The following is a 23,567-nucleotide window of genomic DNA, read 5'->3' as shown; positions in this document are numbered from 1 at the left end:
TTTCTTTAATAGTTTAATGAAGCGTCAAAGCTTCGGCGCTTCGCGCAGGAGGGGGAGGGGGGCTGAATTTAGACAAGGATTAAGAGTCGAGAACTCTACCATGAATCGTCTTCTTTCGCTAATAATTTAATACAACGTAAAAGCTTCCGCGCTTCGCGCAGGACGGGGGGGGGGGCTGAATTACGACAAGGATTAAGAGTCGAGAACTCTACAACGAATCGTCTTCTTTCTCTAATAATTTAATAAATCGTAAAATTTTTCGCGCTTTGCGCGGGAGCGGAAAAACTAAATTCAGACGAAGATTTTGAGTCGAGACCGGTACAACGAATCGTCTTCTTTCTCTAATAATTTAATGAAACGTCAAAGCTTCTGCGTTTCGTGGAGGAGGGTGGGGGAAAACTCGCCCCTCTCTGCACCGACCCCCCCCCCCCCCCCTCCGCATTACGTCACTGTTGGTCATCGTTACGTACCAATATTTGGCTCGCATAATTTCAAATTTGGGCCCCCCCCCCCTAAGAAATCCTGGATCCGCGCCTGACATAATGAACCGATCAGAACTGATCTATTATAATTCATGCTTCTTACCCTTCGTGTGCTTGACCTAAAACCTTACAATCGCTAGGCAAACTGAGTCCAAAGTTCGACTTGTTTCACATGTGTTTTATAGTCAATGGCGAGCTTGCAACCTATTTTGATCAAATAACGGTGGGTGAACTTTCAAAAGTCAATGGGACATGAGGGTTCCAATGAAAGAGCTAGCCTAGTGATAACGTACGTCGGGGTGGATGTGCTTTTCGTTTAAACAAAAAATGAATTGTTAACGATTTTTTGGGGGGATAAAATTCCATAGGCTAACATGTTAGGCTGCTGACTCTGACGATATGAGGCGTTGTCAATTGAGACTAAACGGAGCTATATGGCCCTGTCTCACAAAGAGTTGATATTAATCGCAATTTATTTGCGATTGATAATTGAAATTGCAACTATGTACATAATAGATAGGAGATTGTAAACTTGCGATTGACTAGAGGACTTGTGATTGATGATATAGATCAATCGCAACTCTTTGTAAGACAGGGCTCTGGAGTATCAACCTGTTTAACAAGGATTTTATTGTGACTATCGTCTATGTGCATTATATACAGTGCGTCTCAGAAAAAACGAAACCGAGAATTATCGATGTTTTATCAAAACTTAATCACAGTTATAAATAATAAATGACACATATTTGTAAAGCTTAGATCCTCCTCTTTCGTTTGGTGCAACTCATATGATGCATATTTCACACATAAGCGATTACACACAATTTGAAGAGAGGAAACCAAAAAGTCCTTTGGCGGGCGGTATCTGAATTTCAAAGAGAAAATAGTATTCTAGAAAGTTCAATTTCTGCTTTTTCATATGACACCTCAATCAGGAAAAATCATTTAGGACTCATAAAGTTCTGTTTGTTTAAATTAATGCTTGCATTTTCATAATTTGATTGAACGAGTTCATTTTCACTGACTGCCTGCCGTAGCAACAAACAGAGTTGGCGAAAGACTTAACTCCGTTTTGTTGACAATCAGCCATGCACAAAGAAGACGGAAGACTTGATGCATGGCTGATCGTATGAGTTGCATCGAAAGAAAGAGGAGGATCTAAGCTTCACACGTATGTGTCATTTATTAATTATAATTGCGATTAAGTTATGATAAAACATCGATAATTCGCGGTTTCGTTTTTTTCTGGAACGCACTGTATACCTGTTCACTTCAAAGTATAAATATTAATCTAGATACTCCTGTATGTATCTGTATACTTCCCAAACAGATGCTTGTAATATTCCGTCTCTGTACGATACAAACGTGTTAAACACTGTATTAATATGCTTGCTATCTGCATGATAGACAGGACGCTGGTTTTAATACCTTACTATGCTGGTTTCACAAGTCATTTTCTACTATCAAGGCTTCAACATAGGTTATGTTCATATAAAAGTCACCAAGTTTGATGTATTCGTTTTGTCAGATAATAGATGTTTCTGAATCTGAATAAAGTGTTTAGAAAGTAGGCCCTACATGTATAGATGAATACATGGTTAATCCATACAAATTACCTAAAATAATGATTTGTGTACAGCAAGAATATATAAAGTCAACCTCATCGACCCGAATTCACATAGGAGGTTTTTCGACAAACCTAGGTTTATGTGCGTCATATAACGCGTTTCGACACGTTTCAAACAAAGGTTTGTAGTCGACAAACCTCCTTTGTGGATTCAGACCATCATGTTTATATGGTATTCCATGGGTCAAAAGATTAAGGAGTAAGAAGAAAAGAAAGAATAGAATAAAACCACTCGCAAGAAACCCAAATTAGACAAATTATGCAAGCGCATATGCGTGAGTCAAGTAGTCTACTTACACGTCACTTTTCAGGGTGTATCTTTACTTTCCAGAAGTAATATTTGAAGGTCATAGTTTGAATGAAATAAAGCAACGTAAAACCCTTAGCATGCAGAGCACAATACTTGTTTATGATTGGAACACTTTAAGCATTAATCAGTAAGCTGCATGTATTTCTCCATGAAAATAACGTATACAATGCACGTATGAAGGAGGATTGTGGTTTAGGCAGAGTGGAATTTTTGTGCATATGTGACCCGGCACCACAAAACCAACAAAAAGTCGCAACCAGCGATTCTCCGTAATCAGCTAAAATGTCAATTTAGGTGAAAAAAATAGATTTTTGTTTTTTTGCATTTTCTGAAAGAGTGGTCTTTTCTGTACCTAGTATCAAAATTTGGAAGTCTAAAACATAGTAGAAGATGTGTTTTAAACGGTTTTTCTAGACCAGTTTTTTTCGCACAGCCTTCGGTCTCTTCCAAAATTTGATCACTTTTCCCGAGCGAAATTATCGTAGTCCGGAAATGGTCGGTCGTTGCTAACGGGTCGTGCTACGCGGGCTGTGATTGGTCCGTTATAGCAATCAGTGCGGCGCGCCATTTTGTTTGTATCCGCCTTCACATCCGAGTTCCAGATTTGCGTCCGTCTTATATTCTCCGTTAACGACTTCGAGTAGCTTGATTGTACATCACATATCCAGAATTTGTTGATCAAGAGTAAGAACATTATTATATTTTATACATTTGAGAGTGACAAGTTGCGAAAAAGTCTACAACGTCGTTACAATGCCAGGTTTTGTACGTGAGCAGAGCCGTGGGATGGTACCGGGGTGCACCAACGCAGATGCCCGGGTAGCTCGGGTGGTCAACGAAGCGATGATGCGGGGGCTAGCTGCGGGGGATCAGGCCAACCTTACAGCTTTGCTTACTGAACACTTCGGGCAAGACAGCGACGAGAGAATTCCTGATAATGACGAGGACATGTTATACGATGAGACTGACGACGAAATGGACATTGGAGAAGAGGGAGAGGAGGATATGGAACTGGATGAAGGTGAAGATGATGATTTTCAGCTTGTTGTCCCTAATTTGGCTGGAGAAGTGTTAGAAAGAGTTGGGACTGACGATTGGTCTTCGGAAGCAAACGGTGAAGAACTTCTTCGTGTTTATCATGGGGCGAGTGAGCGCGACAATCCAGTGCGGTGAGACAACCCAATGCTCTAAGAGAGCCGGACAAAAGGATAGACAGAGGGCAAGAGTCAGCTACATGGTAGAGGGGAAGCGTGTGTGCAGGGAGACCTTCATGTTTCTACACAGGTAAGTGCATTCTGTTGAATAGAAGCCTTTTGTTAACATGCTTTGCTTAAATATGCAACACCTTTACTCAAATGATTACTAACCAAAAATTTCACAAATCAATGTTGAATTCAATATTACTTTTAATAAAAAACTTTGCAAGGACTTGCCAGTTCGTATCCAAGCCGTGCACATTTGGACATGATTTTTTACACCTAAAATGCTATTGGCTAGAAGTAGATTATCATTTAATTTCTTATTGGAGGAATCATAAAATGGGCAGAGCATGAGAAAAGATATTATGAAATTTAACATGGTTTAATTACTGCCCCAGTTATTCCCGCAAACTTGATTTCCTGTATTTTACAATAATAGAAACCTTTTGATTTAGCATCAATTTGATTTGCCATTAATTGTGGTTCTGTTTTGTTTTATATGAAATGAACTGTCTATTTTGATCTTAAAAAATTAGTTATCTGGATAATGAAATGCGGTTGTTGATTCATTGAACCATGAAATCTTATAATTTCTTTATTTTCCTCTCTTATCTCACAGTGTTGGTAACACCCAGCTTCGGAATATCACCAAAAGCTACCTACAGAAAGGGGTCGTCCCTCCATCTAAGGCATCAGGTGGCATCAAGGCGAACAAAGCAGCTCTTTGCAGCGATGACATCAACAGAGTTGTGACGTTTATCACAAACTTCGCAGACACCCAAGGCCTCGTCATTCCAGGGCGCATCAGTGGCGTCAAGAGCTCCGATCCCCGTATAAGACTTCTCCCGACCAATCAGACGAAGGCGTCTGTCTGGAGAAGCTATGAGACGGAACTTGCCTCCAAGAATGATCAGCGTGTGGCAAAAGGTATTGTATTGTATAATTGTAAAGAAAAGTAGGCCTATATTTCCTGTTTATGATAATAACAATATAACAATCAGCATGTAGCAAAAAGTATTGAATTGTTTAATTGTAAAGAAAAGTAGGCCTGTATTTCCTTTTATGATATAACAGCAACAAAAGTTGATAAAAAATTTGGGCTTCTAGATAGCAGGACACTTCAATAATTTATTAAGACAAGGGAAATCTGTTACTCATCTGTCTAAAGTGGTAAGCAATGTGCAGTTGATATGAAAAAGTTGTTCTCAGTAATAAATTTCATAACATGTATTAAGAAGTTGATGTTTCGAGTTTGCTCAATTTTATTTTCTACTCTTTCTCCCTTTATTACAGGACTTCCTCCTCATAGAAGTGCAAAGCAGACAACATTTCTTAATGTTTGGAGGAGATACTGCCCCTTTGTGATCACATCTCGCCCCAAAATTGACCTGTGCTGGCAGTGCCAGAAGAACAACTCTGCAGTGTACCAGAGCGCCAACCTAACTGAGGAAGACAAGCTCGGCCGTATCCAGACCCAGACAGAACACCTTGCCCATGTTGCTGTTGAGAGGAACCTATACCGGGACATGGTTCTTGACTCCCAAGCTGCCGTCAAGGAAGGGAGAGATGGGGAGGAAATGCACTACTCCTTTGACTATGCTCAACAGATGCATTTTCCCACCGATCCTGATCAGCCTGGCCCCATGTATTTCCTATGCCCAAGGAAATGCGGTTTGTTTGGAGTGACATGTGATGGTACAAACAAGCAAGTTAACTACCTCATCGATGAAGGGATGACTTCAAGCAAAGGTTCCAACTCTGTAATAAGTTATCTTCACGACTACTTCGATCAGTTTGGGAGGGGTGAGCGAGTGCTGCAGTTGCACTGTGATAACTGTGGAGGACAGAACAAGAACAAATTGCTCATGTGGTATCTCGCCTGGAGAACTCTGTATGGTTTGCACGACGAGATTGGTGTTCATTTCATGGTATCCGGACACACAAAGTTTTCACCCGATCGTGCATTTGGCCTCGTGAAACACCGATACAAGAGGACCTTCGTCAGCAGCCTGCAGGACATCAGTGACGTTGTAGAGGAGAGCTCTGTCAACGGACACAACATTCCTCGACTTGTGGGACTGGAGGATGGTACAGTTATCGTACCAAGCTACGACTGGCAGAGCTTTCTTGCACCGTTCTTCTTCCCTCTCGCTGGCATCAAGAAGTACCATCACATCAGGTAAGATAGAAGATCAGTCAATACGAACAAATTTCTTTTTAAATGTATGTTTAAACCACAAGCATGTTGTGAATAAAATTTCCTGCCCTAGCAACATGCACTTTCTCTTCTCTCATTCGTTCTCTTTGCCTCTCACCTTTGATCTATCTAGCCTGTTCAACTCATTGGTTTCTCTCATCACATGACTTTCCCCTGATTGGTTTATTTTGTTATGATGCCTGATTTGTACTTAGAGACATGTTATAATTTTGAATAATAAAGTGAAATTTGTTCCGTCCTTCTTCGATTGAGGTTGTCTTATCTACTGTCCTGAGTTACTTGAGTTTTGTTGGAGAGTTTAGATTGTTTTTGATGCAGCATGTTTGATGATTGATTTTGGTTAGCTAGAATATCCCTCGGTTTAATAAACACGTTACAATATGTTATTACCCTCCTTGTATTCGCTATGATGTATAGGTGGGCTCTTTGTTAAATAGATAGTTGAGTTCTGTTGCAGAAGGCGCTATACCAAAATATGTTTTTGTGAGATAATGGAAAAACTGAGTTTCAAATTTGAAAGAACATACAATTCAAACGACGAAATCATCTTTGTTTGATCAAAATCGGTTCAAAGACGGCTGAAATATCCATATGTATTACGACGTCTACTATTTGTGTACCACCACAAATATTCGAGAATTTGAAAAAACGAAATAGCGCCTTTTATGTTGTATTTCAGACAATGCCGATGTTGGATTTGTTGTTGTTGGCTTTGTCGTGTTGGTTATATTACGCACAGCCGGCCCATGTATTGTTTAATTGACGGTCATCATTATTTTTTTGAAAATGGAGCTGAATTGGTATGATCGCATTGGCTGCATTTTACACATTATGGGGTCTAAAAGTACCTTCATAACAATTTAGGTCCCGAAAAAAGGCACTAGAAATGTCATAGATAAGAATAAGAGCAATAAGCATGCACTTTGAAGGCATTTGCGGTTTGAAAACAAAACTCGGCTATCCCTTTAACAAGGTTCGAAGTCAATATTTAGTTGAAACAAAGGTTTTTTTTAAAATCATGAGTTCGATACAAAACAAAACTGACCAATAAATACAAGATTCTTTACTCATATGATCTTATTTATTTTGTTCTGGGTTATATCACTCTCTTTTATAAAAGCTGCCCCTTTCAATAAAGATTAGTAATAGTAGTAATAGTAATAATCGTAGTAATACACTCAAAAACAAAAGCTGAAATTGGATACTATTTATGGTTAAGATTTTCAAATAACTGCCGTCGGTAGAGAACTAAATGTTCATAAATATTACATAATAATAATAATATTACATAATAATAATATTACATAATAATAATAATATTACATAATAATAATAATATTACATAATAATAATAATAATAATATTACATTTGTAAAGCGCCTTTTCATTAGATACAAGGCACAAAAACAGAAAAAAATACTAACAGACAAAAATAAACATCATACGAAGCTTACATTAATTATAAACCGAGAAGAACAAATTAGAAAAACACTACTAAAAAGAAATAATAATAATAATACATTTATAGAGCGCAGAAACTATCCAACATTAAGTGTGAGAGTATGGCAATTCTTAAGCAGACGGGGGGAGGAGTTCCGGGGTTTTGGGAGCAATAACGAAAACTGTTTACTGGTAGAGGGACGTTAAATGTTTTAGTACTGACTGATCGTGTATTACACTTGCACGTGTGCGAACGGAATGGATCACCTGGGTATGCTTTAGCCTGATTAGAGACTGCAAGATTTGCACGTCGACTTAGTGGACCGCTACGTGTGACATCCTTTAAAGGCACTGGCATTGCCTTAAAAGACATCACAGCCTTAAAAAGACGTGGAAGTGCCTTAAAAGGACGTGACAGTGCCTTAAAAGGACATCACAGTTCCTTAAAAGGACATCACAGCTAGTGCCGAAATCACAGTGCCTTAAAAGGACATCACAGCTAGTGCCTTAAAAGGAAATCACAGTTCCTTAAAAGGACATCACAGCTAGTGCCGAAATCACAGTGCCTTAAAAGGACATCACAGCTAGTGCCTTAAAAGGAAATCACAGTTCCTTAAAAGGACATTACAGCTAGTGCCGAAATCACAGTGCCTTAAAAGGACATCACAGCTAGTGCCTTAAAAGGAAATCACAGTTCCTTAAAAGGACATCACAGCTAGTGCCGAAATCACAGTGCCTTAAAAGGACATCACAGCTAGTGCCTTAAAAGGAAATCACAGTTCCTTAAAAGGACATCACAGCTAATGCCGAAATCACAGTGCCTTAAAAGGACATCACAGCTAGTGCATTAAAAGGAAATCACAGTGCCTTAAAAGGACATCACAGCTAGTGCCTTAAAAGGAAATCACAGTTCCTTAAAAGGACATCACAGCTAGTGCCGAAATCACAGTGCCTTAAAAGGACATCACAGCTAGTGCCTTAAAAGGAAATCACAGTTCCTTAAAAGGACATCACAGCTAATGCCGAAATCACAGTGCCTTAAAAGGACATCACAGCTAGTGCATTAAAAGGAAATCACAGTGCCTTAAAAGGACATCACAGCTAGTGCCTTAAAAGGAAATCACAGTTCCTTAAAAGGACATCACAGCTAGTGCATTAAAAGGAAATCACAGTGCCTTAAAAGGACATCACAGCTAGTGCCTTAAAAGGAAATCACAGTTCCTTAAAAGGACATCACAGCTAATGCCGAAATCACAGTGCCTTAAAAGGACATCACAGCTAGTGCATTAAAAGGAAATCACAGTGCCTTAAAAGGACATCACAGCTAGTGCATTAAAAGGAAATCACAGTGCCTTAAAAGGACATCACAGCTAGTGCATTAAAAGGAAATCACAGTGCCTTAAAAGGACATCACAGCTAGTGCATTAAAAGGAAATTACAGTGCCTTAAAAGGACGTGACACGTACAGCAGTCCAATATGTCGATGTGCAAATCTAACTGTCCCTATTAGGCCTAAAAAAAAAAACTTGTTGTATTGCCCTTTGCGTGCCAAAACATGGGTCGGTCGGTCGGAATTTTTTTTGTTGTCGCCCTCTTTGGGCCGATATTTTTCAGTTTTTAATGTCTTTTTTTCCTTTTTTTCCCCGCCCTCTTTTGGCTGATATTTCTCTGTTTTTAATGCTGTAATCATCTTTTTCACCTCATAATAATCCATGGTTTGCAATGTTATGTTGATCGAGATGTTTACGCTAGTAGGATTTTGAATTACTAGGGCAGAAGACGAGTGAGAATTTGAGAACGATTTGATTTGATGCATTTATATCCCATTTATCCCAACAGACAAAATACTTGTTTTTTTATTCATTAATAATATTTAAAAAATCTAAAAAACGGTTTACAAAAAAAAACTTTTTTTAAATGCCGACCGAAGATTTTCAGATCTTTGGGTCGTTCGCAAAGGGCAATACAACCAGTTTTTATTTTAGGCCTTATTGAAACACTTGTAAATGAGAGGGTCTTCTGTATGATACGATCAAGAACGCGCAGCGAGTGAAGATTAGTGATGGGAGGCGAGACGTTTACTCTCTTTTGTTTCCAATGAATGAGCCGTGGTGCTTTATGTTGGGGGAGCTGAAGGGGGTTAAGATCATAAGCGATATACCATATAGAAATGAATTACACTAATCTACGCGAGACTTAACAAGAGATCTTGAAACTACATTGAAGAATCTTTGTATATACGAACTTCCTTGTTCTACTGAGGTAACGTAAATAGAAATTAACATATTTTGATACATTTAAAACATAGTTTGACATATTCATATGCTTGTCAAAGCTAATACCTACATTTAAAACATGATTAACATATTCATATGCCTGTCAAAGCTTACACCTACATTTAAAACATAATTTGACATATTCATATGCGTGTCAAAGCTAACACCTACATTTAAAACATAATTTGACATATTCATATGCGTGTCAAAGCTAACACCTACATTTAAAACATAATTTGACAAATTCATATGCTTGTCAAAGTTAACACCTACATTTAAAACATAATTTGACAAATTCATATGCTTGTCAAAGCTAACACCTACATTTAAAACATAATTTGACATATTCATAATCAAAGCTAACACCTACATTTAAAACATGATTTGACATATTCATATGCTTGTCAAAGCTAACACCTACATTTAAAACATAATTTGACATATTCATAATCAAAGCTAACACCTACATTTAAAACATAATTTGACATATTCATAATCAAAGCTAACACCTACATTTAAAACATGATTTGACATAATCATATGCTTGTCAAAGCTAACACCTACATTTAAAACATATTCATATGCTTGTCAAAGCTAACACCTAATATGCGAAGAGATTGTGAAGGTGAAATGATGATATGATCGTTAATCTTAAGATGGACATGATGTAACTGTTGATGGTACTTTTGAGATGCCGCAATCATGAATTCTGTCTTGTCCTGATTAAGGTTCAGTGTATTAGCCAACATCTATGACTGAACATCAGACATACACTGTTGTAGTTTGCGCAGTGTATTGTTGATGGTTTGGGGAACCTTCGGATTACATGCGCAGTGTATCTGGATGTAGTCGGCGTAAATATGGTTTAAGAAATAGTATTTATGTAAGATATCTACCACTGGCTGAATGTAAATGTTAAAGCAATGAGGGCCGACCACAGAGCCTTGGGGACGCCATATTCTTGACAAATTCGTGTTATTGTAGTATAATTTATTAACAGTTTATATGAAAGATGTTAACGATATGAAGTGTCCCCCTTTGTATGTTCGAATAAAACGACTTTGTGGGAAGTCCTGTTTCGATTTCAAATCAATGATCGATAAAGATGGAGAATATTTTCCAAACCATGGCCCTTTTTGGAGCTGATGTTTTTTCTCACTACTCATTTCCTTCGCAGGATTCAGCAATAGGAACTCGCTGATAGTAAGTGTTATCGGATGAGATACGAACAAGCTTGACCACACCCATCAGGATTGCCATAGCAACCAATGTTGCTATCATTCCAAGGAGGAGCATCGCAAGAGGGTTGTAGGAAGCCAAATCTGTGGATATTGGAAAATATAAAATATGGTAGAACAATCGGATGTGGATTAGATATATTCACAAGCGTATCCATGGAAACAGGGAACGACCCTCCTTCCCGTCCCCCTCCTCCCCGTCCCCTCCACCTTTAAGTAGAAAATAGAAAAGAGCATCTGCTAATGGCATATTTTAAGTTATTGCAATCCTTATTGTGTCCTGTAAAGAATTATCATAACTGAGTGTGCTAAGCTATCTATGAGGAAAATGTTACAATTTCAGATTTTTTAAATGGTTGTTGTTCCAAAATAGTACATACCATTAGTAGCCATATCGCTGGTTGAGCGACCGATGTGGATCGGACCATTACTGATGGTGTGAGTGGACATAACGGACGAAGATCGACGTTTGCGGCCGGGAGGTGGAGATTCTGAGGGGCATCCTGCGTCTCGAAACTTTTGAGCCTTCGCGGCACCACATACCTTCACTGAACAATGAATGTACACCTGAGAAAAATAAAATATGATGATGCATGCATTACAATAGATTTTTTGATACTGTCTAAACATCCAAACAAATGTGCTGTTAAAGTTTTCCTAAAATTACGCTTCAAAATTATCAAGAAGTGCCTCAAAAAAAGTAAAAATATTTGAGTGACCGGTTTTACCATACTCGTTTTCCCCAATAGACTGTAGTCTTAAGAAAACCGTTTAGCAAACGGTTTTCAAAATGTGTAACTCCAATCATAAATATCTTGATAATCAAATATGCGATCGGCTTGTACAAGTCATGGGGTTCCTGATTGACCTAAAGTTTATAATTATGATTGCAGCATGAGCTGATTCCAGGATTTTTTTTCAGAGTCTGAGACAAAGTTACCGGATCCCTTTAAAGGGATAGTTGAGTTCTTGTTTCAGACCGCAAATGCCTTCAAAGGGCATGGTTATTGCTCTTATTCTTATTTTTGACATTTCTAGTGCCCTTTCAGGACCTAAAATTGCTATGAAGGTATTTTTAGATCCAACATGTGTGAAATCTAGCCAATACGATCATACCAATAATAACAATACATGGGCCGGCTCGCTGTGCGTATTATAACAAATACGAAAAAGCCAAAAAAGCCAACATCGGCATTGGCTGGAATAAAACGTATAATGTGCTATTTCGTTTTTTCAACAGCTGGTTCAAATTATCTGATATTTGTGGTGGTCCACAAATATTAGAAATGGATATTTCAGCCGTTTTTTAACCGATTTTGATCAAACAAAGATGATCTTGTCATTTAAATTGTATATATGTTCTTTCAAATTTGACACTCAAGTTTTTCATTATCTCACAAAAAAATATTTTGTGTAACGCCCTCTGCAACAGAACTCAACTATCCCTTTAGGTTGGTTTTAATAGAAGCAGAAAAATCGAGAGAAATGGGTCAGTGAAAGTTTTAACTAAAAAAACGATTAAAGATAAGAAAGTTATGAATTTACGAAGAAGCATTCAACAAAAAATTGGCTTCTCTTTGATGTATCTTGTGAGGTTCATGTTATAAACGTCAAGAATCTAAATTCATCTTCAGAAATTTCAAACCATACATTCGCCCTGAATATGATTATTACAAATATGCTTTTTTATCAAACCCCATTATGAAACATATCTATTCCGTCATCAATAAATAAGAAAATGAAAGTTTATGTCTATGTATAGAGCAAAATGGAGAAGAGCTCGCGGCAAGGTACCTTACAATTCGTGTTTCACTAAAGGCAACATCATGTTGCTATAACTTTCCTATTTCTAACCGGATATTGCTCAAAATGTGTTACTCTCATTTTCTGCTGTTATTAAAAAAAATTTAAAGGGCTTAAAAAAAGTCTTTAATAAAATGACGTGAAATGTAATACGATTCAAGTTCCTGTATCTTGTACCATAGAGCTCAGTGAAAGTGTTCAAGACCTGGCTTGCACGATGTTACCATTCATTTACACGTAGGTAATTACTGAACCCAAAGAGACAGGGCAGAGATGACTTAACTGTGGGCCGAGATTCTACAATTTATCTTTCTTGCGATATACTCATGTAATGGGAAAACACAATTCTAATAAAATTAGGTGTATAAGTTCATGCCATCTAAATATTTTACCTCAGTGTAATCTCCAACGAAGGCAAATGCCTTAAAAGAAAAGCCTTCTCGATTCAATCCAGGTAGATGTTTCATATTAACTGTGTCCTCATCTGGGCAACTGTTGAACCAATTGAAACAATGTACTCTAGTTAGGAGTCAGATCCGTGAGAGAACGGCTAGGGAGTCATGCAATTTCGTTATGAAAGAAGAAGAATATTAGTAATAATAATAATGATAATAATAACAATAATAATGGTTTTGATTACAGTACTCATAACGATAACATGGCTTATTTCGTTCCATCGGTTCTTTGCGTCTTCGGTTTACTTAAAAGTCTCGTGAAAAATCCAGTCGTGATTCCCCAAGGGTCAGGTATAACATTTGTGAAAAACTTCCCTCTTATAAAGCCACACTGTACTACTGGTAGCTACTTGCTCCCTCTATATAGAAAACTTCCCCAATCGGTGCCTGTTGGTCCCCCATGATCCTCTTTTTCTTATGTTAATTGAGAGCTGAGTTAATGAGATAGCCACCTGTCGATGAACTCGCTGTGTGGTCTAATCCATTCTGGCTGAACCTGTACAGCTCGCCTTTAACGCCAAAGTGTTGGCTCCAGTTTACCATACACTTTCCGATAAACCTACAACAAATCTGAGAAAACTCATGTATCGGCCTAACGCTTTTAATACGAGATATATGCATTCATTAAAAAAGGCTAGCGATCAAAACCTCGTTTTTGATGATATCTTTTTAAAAATGTGTTGCTCTTATTTTTATTTGTTTGGCAATCAGTCAGGACTGAATATTGTTGCCACTAATATTCATTGTACTATTTTGTATTCTGTATCCGTATCTCAAAGAGCATCTTTGAAAGCTTCTGATTATTTGCATTCAAATTACCTGACCATTGGGGGATATCTTCACAAAATATCGTTTAATCCGACAACATGAAGCACACGACTTTTCGTAATTTTGAGGTTACTTTTTAAGAAAGATTGTAGAACCCGACAGCCCGACCCGACTTGAACACCAGACGGAACGAAGTAAGCCGAGCAGCCTCATCAGCATCAATGCCAATTTTCCTGAGGGCCTTCAAATTATTATTAACCAAGCAGTAAACCAGTTACCGAATAACACCTGGGTGGAGAATGGCAAATGTGGATTAATGTCTTGCCAAAAGACCTAAGCGCCGGACTTGTATTGGAACCTCTAACCTTTGGATTAAGAGTCAAGTGAATGAACCACTATCCCATCACTATATGATATATATTTCTTGAGGCTCATGAAAAGTTCTACTAACCCTGAAGAAATTAGAGAGTAAAGTAGGTTGGCAGCCGAGTCTTCAGTGGTTGTCGCCCAGCAGCGATCAATAAACATACCAATACCTGGTACCGACTCAAGGCCCACACCAAAGTAAAGGTCATCTCCTTTCCAGACAACGGAAGTGGTTTCGGATTGTGTTTTATTAAAAGAATCTGTCTGGAACCTTTCCAGTCTCAGATTGAAGTCACCAGAGCCCTTGTCACTAAATGCTACCTCACCAAGCTGTGGTTTGAAGGACCCACTTATGACTTCCTCTTTCTTGAGGCAACATTCAACCCGAACCTGCATGTGATATTCACGGGTGATTATGGTACTGTCTTCCGAACCAGGCTTGGCGTAAGTTATTACGTTGATGAAGGTTATAGTTGTGTTATCTTCCTGTAATGACAGCAAGTAATATCAAATTAATGAATGTTACGAAAACAACAAATGAAACCCAGTATCCAGTTTGATTTTTGTCAAAGACTGATGTATACATTGTAATGTATAACACTTTCTTTTTGCGATTTTAAGATGACGCTGAGGTTAATGTTGTATCTCTCTCTGTCCTGTAATGGCATTACTGAATATGAACATGAATCAGTGACACATGGAGTTACTGTTCGGGCTATATCACCGGTTATATCCCCAATGCTGAGTTATAGAAAGAATTACTTTTCATTAAAATAATGAAGTATACCATCATGATCTAATCATCTAATCACCCATACCAAAATACTGGTGTTAAATTTTGTTGTAATTATTGGTGTCCGGAGGCTTTGGGACAGAAGCCCCTCTCACGCCCCCCCCCCCCCCCCCCCAAGGAAAGGAAAGACGAATGCTCCTAAGAGACCAACGATTTATAAAGTGAATAAATTGAGAGTCGCGCTCTGTCCTTCAAGACATGATAGGCAGTTTCGTTGAATTATGGTCATAACTCAGAGCGGCGACCGATCGATTTGTGGCCTGCTCGACAAAAACAAGCAGTGCCCGGGCGGCTGCCGCTCGGTGGCCGGACGAAGTTGGCTATAAACTCGCCGCCCGGCCGCCGAGCAGGCTACTCTTGGGGATGTGACCATAGCTTTACTGACCATCCGGGAGACGTGAAACAACGTTGTATAATGCGTATCAAATGACAAGTAGATGTATATGTTAGGATAACAAAATAGATAGCTTGAGACAGAAGTGAAACCCAAGTTTCTCCAAATTTCAAAACCAATTATGAATTGCGTTCTATGCCAGATGATGAAGAATACAAAATGTAGATTTATTACATAGGACCTAAAATTAATATGCCTCTAACTCAAAACGAAGGATTTTAAATATGCTTCCAGTTGTCGTTTTATAGAATTAGCATAATGCGAGTAAATCATGTAAATTATATCAAAATAAAAACGTATATCATTGATAATAAATCACTTTTACATTCGTATCTGCCCATAATATCAATGTTTCATGTGATGTGAAAATGGACAAAATACATTGTTGACTTCTTTGTGCAGCAAATTCACTTTCTTAATTGATTTTAATATCAAGTGCCGTCGTAGCGGAATAAGATGTCAAAAAACATTATCACCGTCTTATGATATTTCCTAAGTTTACGAAGAGAAAAAAAAAACAGAAACGTCAACAGCACTGCAGAATGGGATGCAGAGCAGGATAGATTCCGGGACTTTGACAATCGGTACTTAAAGAATAAAAGAATATATTGAATGAAAAGAAACAGAAATGCATTTATGCCAGCATGTCATGCATGTCCCAACAAACTTCAAATTAAACATATTGAGGCTCTGCCCCTGGACCCCACGCCGCTAGGGGATGCGCTCTACTGGGACCCAAAACATTATTTTTAAACCCCTATTCACGCATCCCGCACACGCCCATGGTATTGGTAGCCATGGCAACACGAGTGATTCATACCAGTTATCATTTAAGGAGTCATACCTCAAAGGTGGTGCCACATTGATCGTAGCCTGTAGTGAGAGTGATCTCAGTGCTAGTCGAGCTGTTTACACCGGAGCAGGATTGGGATCGGTTTCGAAAATGAACAGCAGATGCGTCACCTGGGACTAGCTGTTCAGCTATATTGACGGTCATTGAATCAGTTCCACACTCAACATATGTCTCTGGTATATTGAAGGGATTGTTTATAAAAAGAGCAAAGAAATATCAATTACATTACCCTTTTCATTTTATCTCAGGTGTCAGAAGCATTGCAAATATTGCCGTAATTCATTAGGGCATGAATGGGACGAAAATCCAATTGAAGCCCCATTGAATGTCCCCATTGTATCCCAATTTGCAATTTGGAGTACATGGAAAGTGAAACAATGGGTACCCATTAAAACAAATTGGCAATTGGTCCCCATTGAAACCAACTGGGTTTTTTTTTTAATGGGGAACAATTGACAGTTGGTTCCAATGGGGACCAATTGGCAATTGGTCTTAATGGGTACCCATTGTTTCACTTTCCATGTACTCCAAATTGCCAATTGGTATTGAATTGGGATTCATTTGCATTAACTTCATCACATAGATCACTTGAAGTGAATTCAAGAGTTACATTTACAGTGACACAGGCTCGTACACATATATATACTAAATATGCATGTTGTTTCTTGGTTAGTAATCATATAATCAATATATCTATTGCTAAAACGTGAATGTAATTGTTACATGATCAGACAAAATAATCTATAGAGTAATAATTGCCGAAGGAAAATAGAAATCACAAAATTGATGTGCATTTTCATAATTTGCTTAACAAATCATGATAAATTTATTTTTCTGTAACACTTGTAAAGTGATAATGAATATTCATGAGATGCCTAGATCTGTTGGTTTCTATTGGTTTCTGTTGGTTTCTATTGGTCCTATTGGTCGTATTGGTCCTAAAGGTTTCTATTGGTCCAATCGGTTTCAATTTAGCATTGGTCCTATTGGTTTCTATTGATTTCAATTGGCCCTATTAGACTTTAATGGAATTTCAATTGGTTTCAATTGGACCAATTGAAGTCCAGATTAAGGCCAATTGGTCCAATTGAATCCAATTGGGGACCCATTAAAGTATAATGGGGCCTAGGCCAAGGGGGCCAATGGGGCCAATCTGGACCAATCGAAACCAATTGGGGACCCATTAAAGTTTAATGGGCCTAGGCCAATGGAGCCAATTTGTCCAATGGGGTCAATCTGGACCAATTGAAACCATCCGAAGTCCTATTAAAGTCCCATTGAATTCTGTTAAAACCTATTGAGACCAATTAAAACCAATTGGAACCAATTGAAACGAATTGAAAGTGCGTGTGTGTTCATGCAAACGGGTTGTTCAAATATCCTGTGTAATCAAATCATGAACAGGAATTCGTTCAGGACAAAAACAAATATTAAAGATACTTACGCTTATCTTGACACATATCGCCATCAAATCCTGCTGGGCATGTGCAATTGCCTTCCTCACAGCTCGCTCCATTGAGACAACGGTTATTACATTCATCTGAAAAGAATTAGAAACAATAGTTGCTCTATCAAATGATGTGGCACCAGAAAGTACGAAGGTAAAGACCAAACTATGAAACTTTTGTTGTTGTCACTTAGAGTTCGATTTAGATTAACTGTTGCTATTTTTCTTTCTTGTTATTAAGCTATTAATATGGTTCTTTATAAAGATGAGGTTGAGTTCTGGTAATGATAACAAATAAATTCTCACATAATCCAACAAAACTTACATTCGGTATGACCACAATCAGGGTGCAAAACCATTCGCACTTGGATCCAAAAATGAAGTATGCAATAGAGCAGTTTCATCAACCCCAAATCGTTCATCCATACCCTAGGGTTAATACCCTACAATATCCTGGAGAAAACTATTTTGGTTATCAATTTATGAACAGCAACACAACAGGGGGTGGCTGGTGTCACGGACACTATACACAAAGCCTTACCTTACCTTAATACACAAATATTTTGCACTTCTTTGGGGAATTTCTTGGCCATTTTGATCTTGGACTTGATGATATGGATTACGCTCGCTTCAAGCTATTTGTCATTGCTTGATTTTCTTTTCATCTGAGTAATTTTAAGTCATTAATAGAAAAATGACTTTAAAATGGAGGACAATGAACTCAATCTGTGTCTTAGTTCACACAAATTAACTCCTGTTAATTTTGATGATGTTCTGCAAACCAAAACTGAAAATGCATTTTCTCTTACACATGTCAATATCAGATCTTTGAATAGAAATATAGAAAACCTAAAACTGTTATACGAATGTAGTATCAAATCAAAATTTGATATAATATGTTTATCTGAAGTGTGGAGCGTACCAGACACATCCATCTTGGGCATACAAGGCTATACTTTAGAGGTGAAATGCCGCAATCATACTTTAAGAGGTGGAGGTGTTGGTGCATACATTCACTCTTCCCTTAAATACAGGCTTTTGGGAAATTTTGAAGTAGCACATGCTGAATCACTTTGGTTGGAAGTAGTAATTAATGAAAAGAAGATCATTATTGGTGTCATCTATCGCAAGCCAAATACAGATATTCATGAGTTTCAGGATAGTCTGTTAAGTATCGTACATGATCTGAAATTAGACAAAAGTCAATGTGTGCTAACTGGAGACTTCAATATCAATCTTCTAGGCGATGAAATGGCAGCTGATAACTTTCTCACCTCCATGCAATGTATCGGCATGCATCAATTGATTAATTTTCCTACTAGAGTAACGCAACATGGCTTCTCTTTGATTGATCATATATATACCAATATGAATGTTCCCAGTATTCATGCAGGAATAATTGAATCTGACGTTACAGACCACTTTCCGATCTTTACCATTTTTAAGTCTAATATACAATTTAAGAAAAAGTCTTGCCGAGGAAAATTAATGTCTCGTTCTTACAAGAACTATGATGTTACAAAATTCCATGCTGAGCTTGCCAATATAACATGGGAATCAGTTTATGCAGCGGATGATGCTGATCTCGCATACTCCCGTTTTTGTGAAATCATGACAAAAGTGTGTGATGAGCATGCACCAGTTGTAGCTCAACACGGTAAAAGGAGAAAGAACGAACCTAAGAAACCTTGGATTACAAAAGCTATAATGAATTCCATAAAAAAGAAACATACAATGTATTCACAGGTTCTTGCCACCAACCACAATCCTGTCTATTTAACAACAAACAAGAAGTACAGGAATATGTTAACTACAATAATCAGAAACTCAAAGAGAAATTACTATAGTAGGATATTCCTTGAAAATAAGGGTGATACTAGCAAAACATGGAAGACTGTAAACGAGATTTTAAGTGGTGGAAACAATTCGTTTAAGCCAACAGTGGTGGATAAATTGTGTGTGAATGATACTGGTACTAATGAAACCCTGTGTAATGAACAAGATATTGCAAATGCATTTAATGACTTCTTTGTTAATGTTGGTCCAAATTTGGCGAATGCCATACCAAACACAAATCGTAATACAGAGAAAGTTTTAGACGATGGTGTAGACAAATCTTTCTTCTGGAAACCAGTTACTGAGACTGAGGTTAACAACCATTTAATAGCCTTGAATGTAAAGAAAGCTAGTGGGTATGATAATATGCCAATCAAGCTGATAAAAGATGCTGTGCACTATGTAACTTCTCCCCTTACATTTATTTTCAATCTGTCTTTCACCTCTGGTAAATTCCCAGATGCCTTTAAAATAGCAAAAGTGACACCTGTTTATAAGAAAGGACCTAAAGATGAAGCAGGAAATTATAGACCTATTTCAGTATTACCTGTTCTTGGGAAGGTTTTTGAAAAAATTGTAAATAATAGGCTTCTTGACTTTCTTGAAAAAAATCATGTATTATATGAGCACCAGTATGGCTTCCGTAAAAAATACAGTACAAAATTGTCAATGATAAATTTAGTTAACACTTTGAGGAATTCAATGGATGAGGGAAGAATCACACTTGCGATATTTGTAGACTTTAAGAAAGCATTTGATACAATTAATCATGATATTTTATACAGCAAACTTTCACACTATGGAATACGAGGAATAGCATTACAGTGGTTTAAGGACTATTTTTATAGAAGATTTCAATTTGTACAGTACGGAAATGTAACATCTCCCATGCTGCCTTTAACATGTGGTGTACCGCAAGGCTCTGTCCTAGGCCCAACGCTTTTCCTACTTTATATTAATGATATGCCATTTGCTACACGTTACTTTAACTTTCGACTCTTTGCGGATGACTCAAACTTATTCCATACATTTCCTGAAGGGCAAAAAGAAATTGATATGACTGAAGTGAACACAAATCTTCAAATTGTTTCAGACTGGTGTAATGCTAATAAACTGACAATTAATTTACAAAAGACGAGTTATATGCTAATAAGAAACCAGAGACGGCAGATTAATGTTCAAGGGCAACTGGCTATATCAGAAGCTGAAATAATAGAAGTTGATTCTTCGCTCTTTGTTGGGATAAAGATTGATAAACACTTGACTTGGAAACCCCACATACAAATGGTTAATAAATGCATCAGACAAAAAGTAGGAATCCTCTTCCGCTTACGGCATTTTGTGCCTAGAAATATCCTAGTGTTGTTGTATAAAACCTTTATTCAACCTCATATATCATACGGAATTGAAGTGTGGGGGAGCACTTACAAGTCTCACTTAAATTGCATACTGTATACACAGAAGATGGCCATACGGACAATCACATTTAGCCATTTTATGAGTCGTTCAGCACCATTGTTTTACGAATTGAAAATCTTAGATATTAACAAGTTCTATGAGTTGTCTCTATGTACATTTATGTATGACCTAGTACATAATAATTTACCTCACTGTTTGACGGATTATTGTGATAAAATTGAGCATAGATACAATACAAGAAAAAGAGAAAAGGGCCATCTACGTATACCACTGTATAAAACAACACAAGGCAAATTTTCAGTAACTTGTGTAGGAACCCGATTATGGAATGAACTTCCCGATGAAATCAAAAACAAAGGGTCTAGAAACACTTTTCGTAAACATCTCAACGATTACTTGATGAATAAGTGATTGAATTATGCAAGTACACATGCATATATTGTAAATAATCTCCATATTACATTTTTGTTGTTTTTTTTTGTCAAAAAAATGCAATTTTTTGTATAAATAATCTGTAGATACATGTATCTATGAATTTTTAACCTGGTATATCCTCTTCATAATTATATTTGGAGTGTAGAAATTGTGCTACGGTATTACTCAACATGTATACTTCTACTGTCAGGTTTTATTTTTTGATAATGATATATTTATTTTTGCCAAGTGTGTGCTAAGAACAGGGGCCAGACTCGACTAGCACATGTGCTATTATTTGGCTCCTTTTCATCACCTTCTATATTCTATGAGAAAAGACATATGTCTAGCATATCAATACTTTGTTAGGTTTTTCTTTAATATGATCTATAATATTCATTTATGAACATGTACCATTCACGATGTATTCAAATGTTTAATCACTGATGTTATTGATGATGAATAAATAAAATCAAATCAAATCAAATCAAATCAAATCATTTGTGAAAAATAAAACAATTCACACTCACTTCAGTCCATTAATTAGACGCAGTATAAACATCAGAGGTAACACTAGGTCAAATCTGATAAATGCCATTTTGTAAAAACCTGAAACTTTTTAAAAAGTCATGATGAACAGGAATTCGTCCAGACATTGGTAAATAAGACAAATTCCAAACTTTAATCCCATCTGTATACATATAAAAACAAATCAAACTGCTAGGAAGGCTCGTTTCATAACATAAGTTGTCTAAATAACTTTTGTTGCTGCATATCTTGAGGCCAACAGAGAGTATCTTTTCAAATCCTCATTACCAAGTCTCTTGGATATGACTCAAAGGGAAGTCCACCCTTTCAATAGAAGCAGAAAAATCTGACAAAAAAAATAATAATTTATTCTATGTAATTCCAGGGGTGCCCCCCCCCCCCCCCCCCCCATTGGGGTATTTCTTTTCTCCTTCTCCATCTTCTCTGTTCACTTTTAAATATTGAAAGAAGCCTAATTTAGTCATAAGAACATGAAAGAAGCATAACTATTTAGACAATTAGGGAAGATGACGGAAGCATGATATAACGAAGGAAAGCATGAGGAAAGAAGGAAGAGGAGAATAAACAGGATAACAACTTAAGAAAAGAAAAAGAAGAATAAAGAAAAAGATAACAATAAGAAATAAGGAAAAGAAGAGCAATAAATAAAAAAAAAAAAAAGGAAGGAGAGAAGGGAAAAAAGGATAGTACATGTACATGACAGTATATCATGTAGCATATTCAAGGTAAGCCCCTTATTAGACATAAGCATGGAAACCCTAGATATTTGGAAATACGAAAAGACAATGTACTTCATTATTTTGAGAAGTTACTCTCATTAGACCTTACAAGATTTGCTCAGTGAGACCGAAAAACAATTTGTTTGGAAAAGAAAGTTCCCATGGTGTCCTTGTGGTGCGGGATGCAATGTGCATCTGGAGAAGATTGCACTGCATGTGTTGTCCTCGTATCGTATGTGCTGAAGGATATTTTCAGTATTTTTAGAACCCATTTGTAGGAAGTCATTAAAATGGCGTTGGAAAATTTGAGATCATAAAAAGACCACAGTCTGTACTTTATGAAGAGTATTTCGACTAAGTGGTTTACTTGTTAAAACTTAGACAACGTACGCCGAAAAACAGGAACAAAGCATTAACCAAAAAGTGATAATTGATCTTTACTTAAAATTATAGTATAATCAATAATCGTGTATGATACTTTTAATCAATAATCCTCAGATTTTCGGTGATCGTTGTTGGTGGTAGCAATTACACCAGTGTTAATAAGATCTTCAGATGTATATACAAATGTCGTAAACAAGTCAAAACTGACCCTAGTCTATTTTTTGCCTCTTTCTCTCTCCATCAAATATGCTTAATTTATCGAAAGAAATTGTGAGCAAAATCTTAGACTAATAGAAGATGAGATATTTCATAAGTTATATTTAAATCCCCTCAAAGGGGGTGTCCTCAAAAGAAGGTATTTTCCCATAGTCCTCACGAGACACTAGTCATACGCGTACTGGTTCGTGCGCAAGTGTTTATTTGTGTGTAGGCATAAGCTACAATGTAGTGACTTATACATTTTGTAGGTAGGCAATTAAATGATTAAAACAATGTATTTTCTCATGCATCATGAATATTTGATGTCATAGACAGTTTTTACGTTGTTAAAATTATTTTAGAACACTGTTACCCCAAA

General features: G+C 37.1%; 2 protein-coding genes and 1 long non-coding RNA gene across 3 annotated transcripts; 1 reads left to right on the top strand and 2 right to left on the bottom strand.

The window, feature by feature from the left end:
- The first annotated feature begins 3,524 nt into the window (after positions 1 to 3,524).
- LOC115928044 lies at positions 3,525 to 10,839 on the top strand. Its single transcript, XM_030994602.1, has 4 exons — positions 3,525 to 3,703; positions 4,238 to 4,545; positions 4,912 to 5,797; positions 10,730 to 10,839. The coding sequence occupies exons 1-4, from the start codon at positions 3,558 to 3,560 to the stop codon at positions 10,740 to 10,742; spliced, it is 1,353 nt and encodes a 450-aa protein (XP_030850462.1). The 5' UTR covers positions 3,525 to 3,557; the 3' UTR covers positions 10,743 to 10,839.
- Positions 10,840 to 11,286: 447 nt separating this feature from the next.
- LOC115928046 lies at positions 11,287 to 14,332 on the bottom strand. The gene is made up of 3 exons (XR_004065839.1): positions 14,268 to 14,332; positions 12,986 to 13,085; positions 11,287 to 11,357 (listed from the first exon to the last, which is right to left on the bottom strand). It is a non-coding gene; the product is annotated as an uncharacterized LOC115928046 (long non-coding RNA).
- Positions 14,333 to 14,387: 55 nt separating this feature from the next.
- LOC100890021 lies at positions 14,388 to 18,604 on the bottom strand. The gene is made up of 5 exons (XM_030994365.1): positions 18,592 to 18,604; positions 17,667 to 17,762; positions 16,214 to 16,395; positions 14,454 to 14,668; positions 14,388 to 14,394 (listed from the first exon to the last, which is right to left on the bottom strand). Exons 1-5 carry the CDS (start codon positions 18,602 to 18,604, stop codon positions 14,388 to 14,390), a joined length of 513 nt encoding a protein of 170 aa, XP_030850225.1.
- Positions 18,605 to 23,567: the final 4,963 nt, after the last annotated feature.

Source organism: Strongylocentrotus purpuratus, unplaced genomic scaffold, assembly GCF_000002235.5.
Source record: "Strongylocentrotus purpuratus isolate Spur 01 unplaced genomic scaffold, Spur_5.0 spur5_contig_851, whole genome shotgun sequence".
Lineage (NCBI taxonomy): Eukaryota > Metazoa > Echinodermata > Echinoidea > Camarodonta > Strongylocentrotidae > Strongylocentrotus > Strongylocentrotus purpuratus.
The sequence above is the reverse complement of the archived record's forward strand: the minus strand, read 5'-3'. Positions and strand labels throughout refer to the sequence as shown.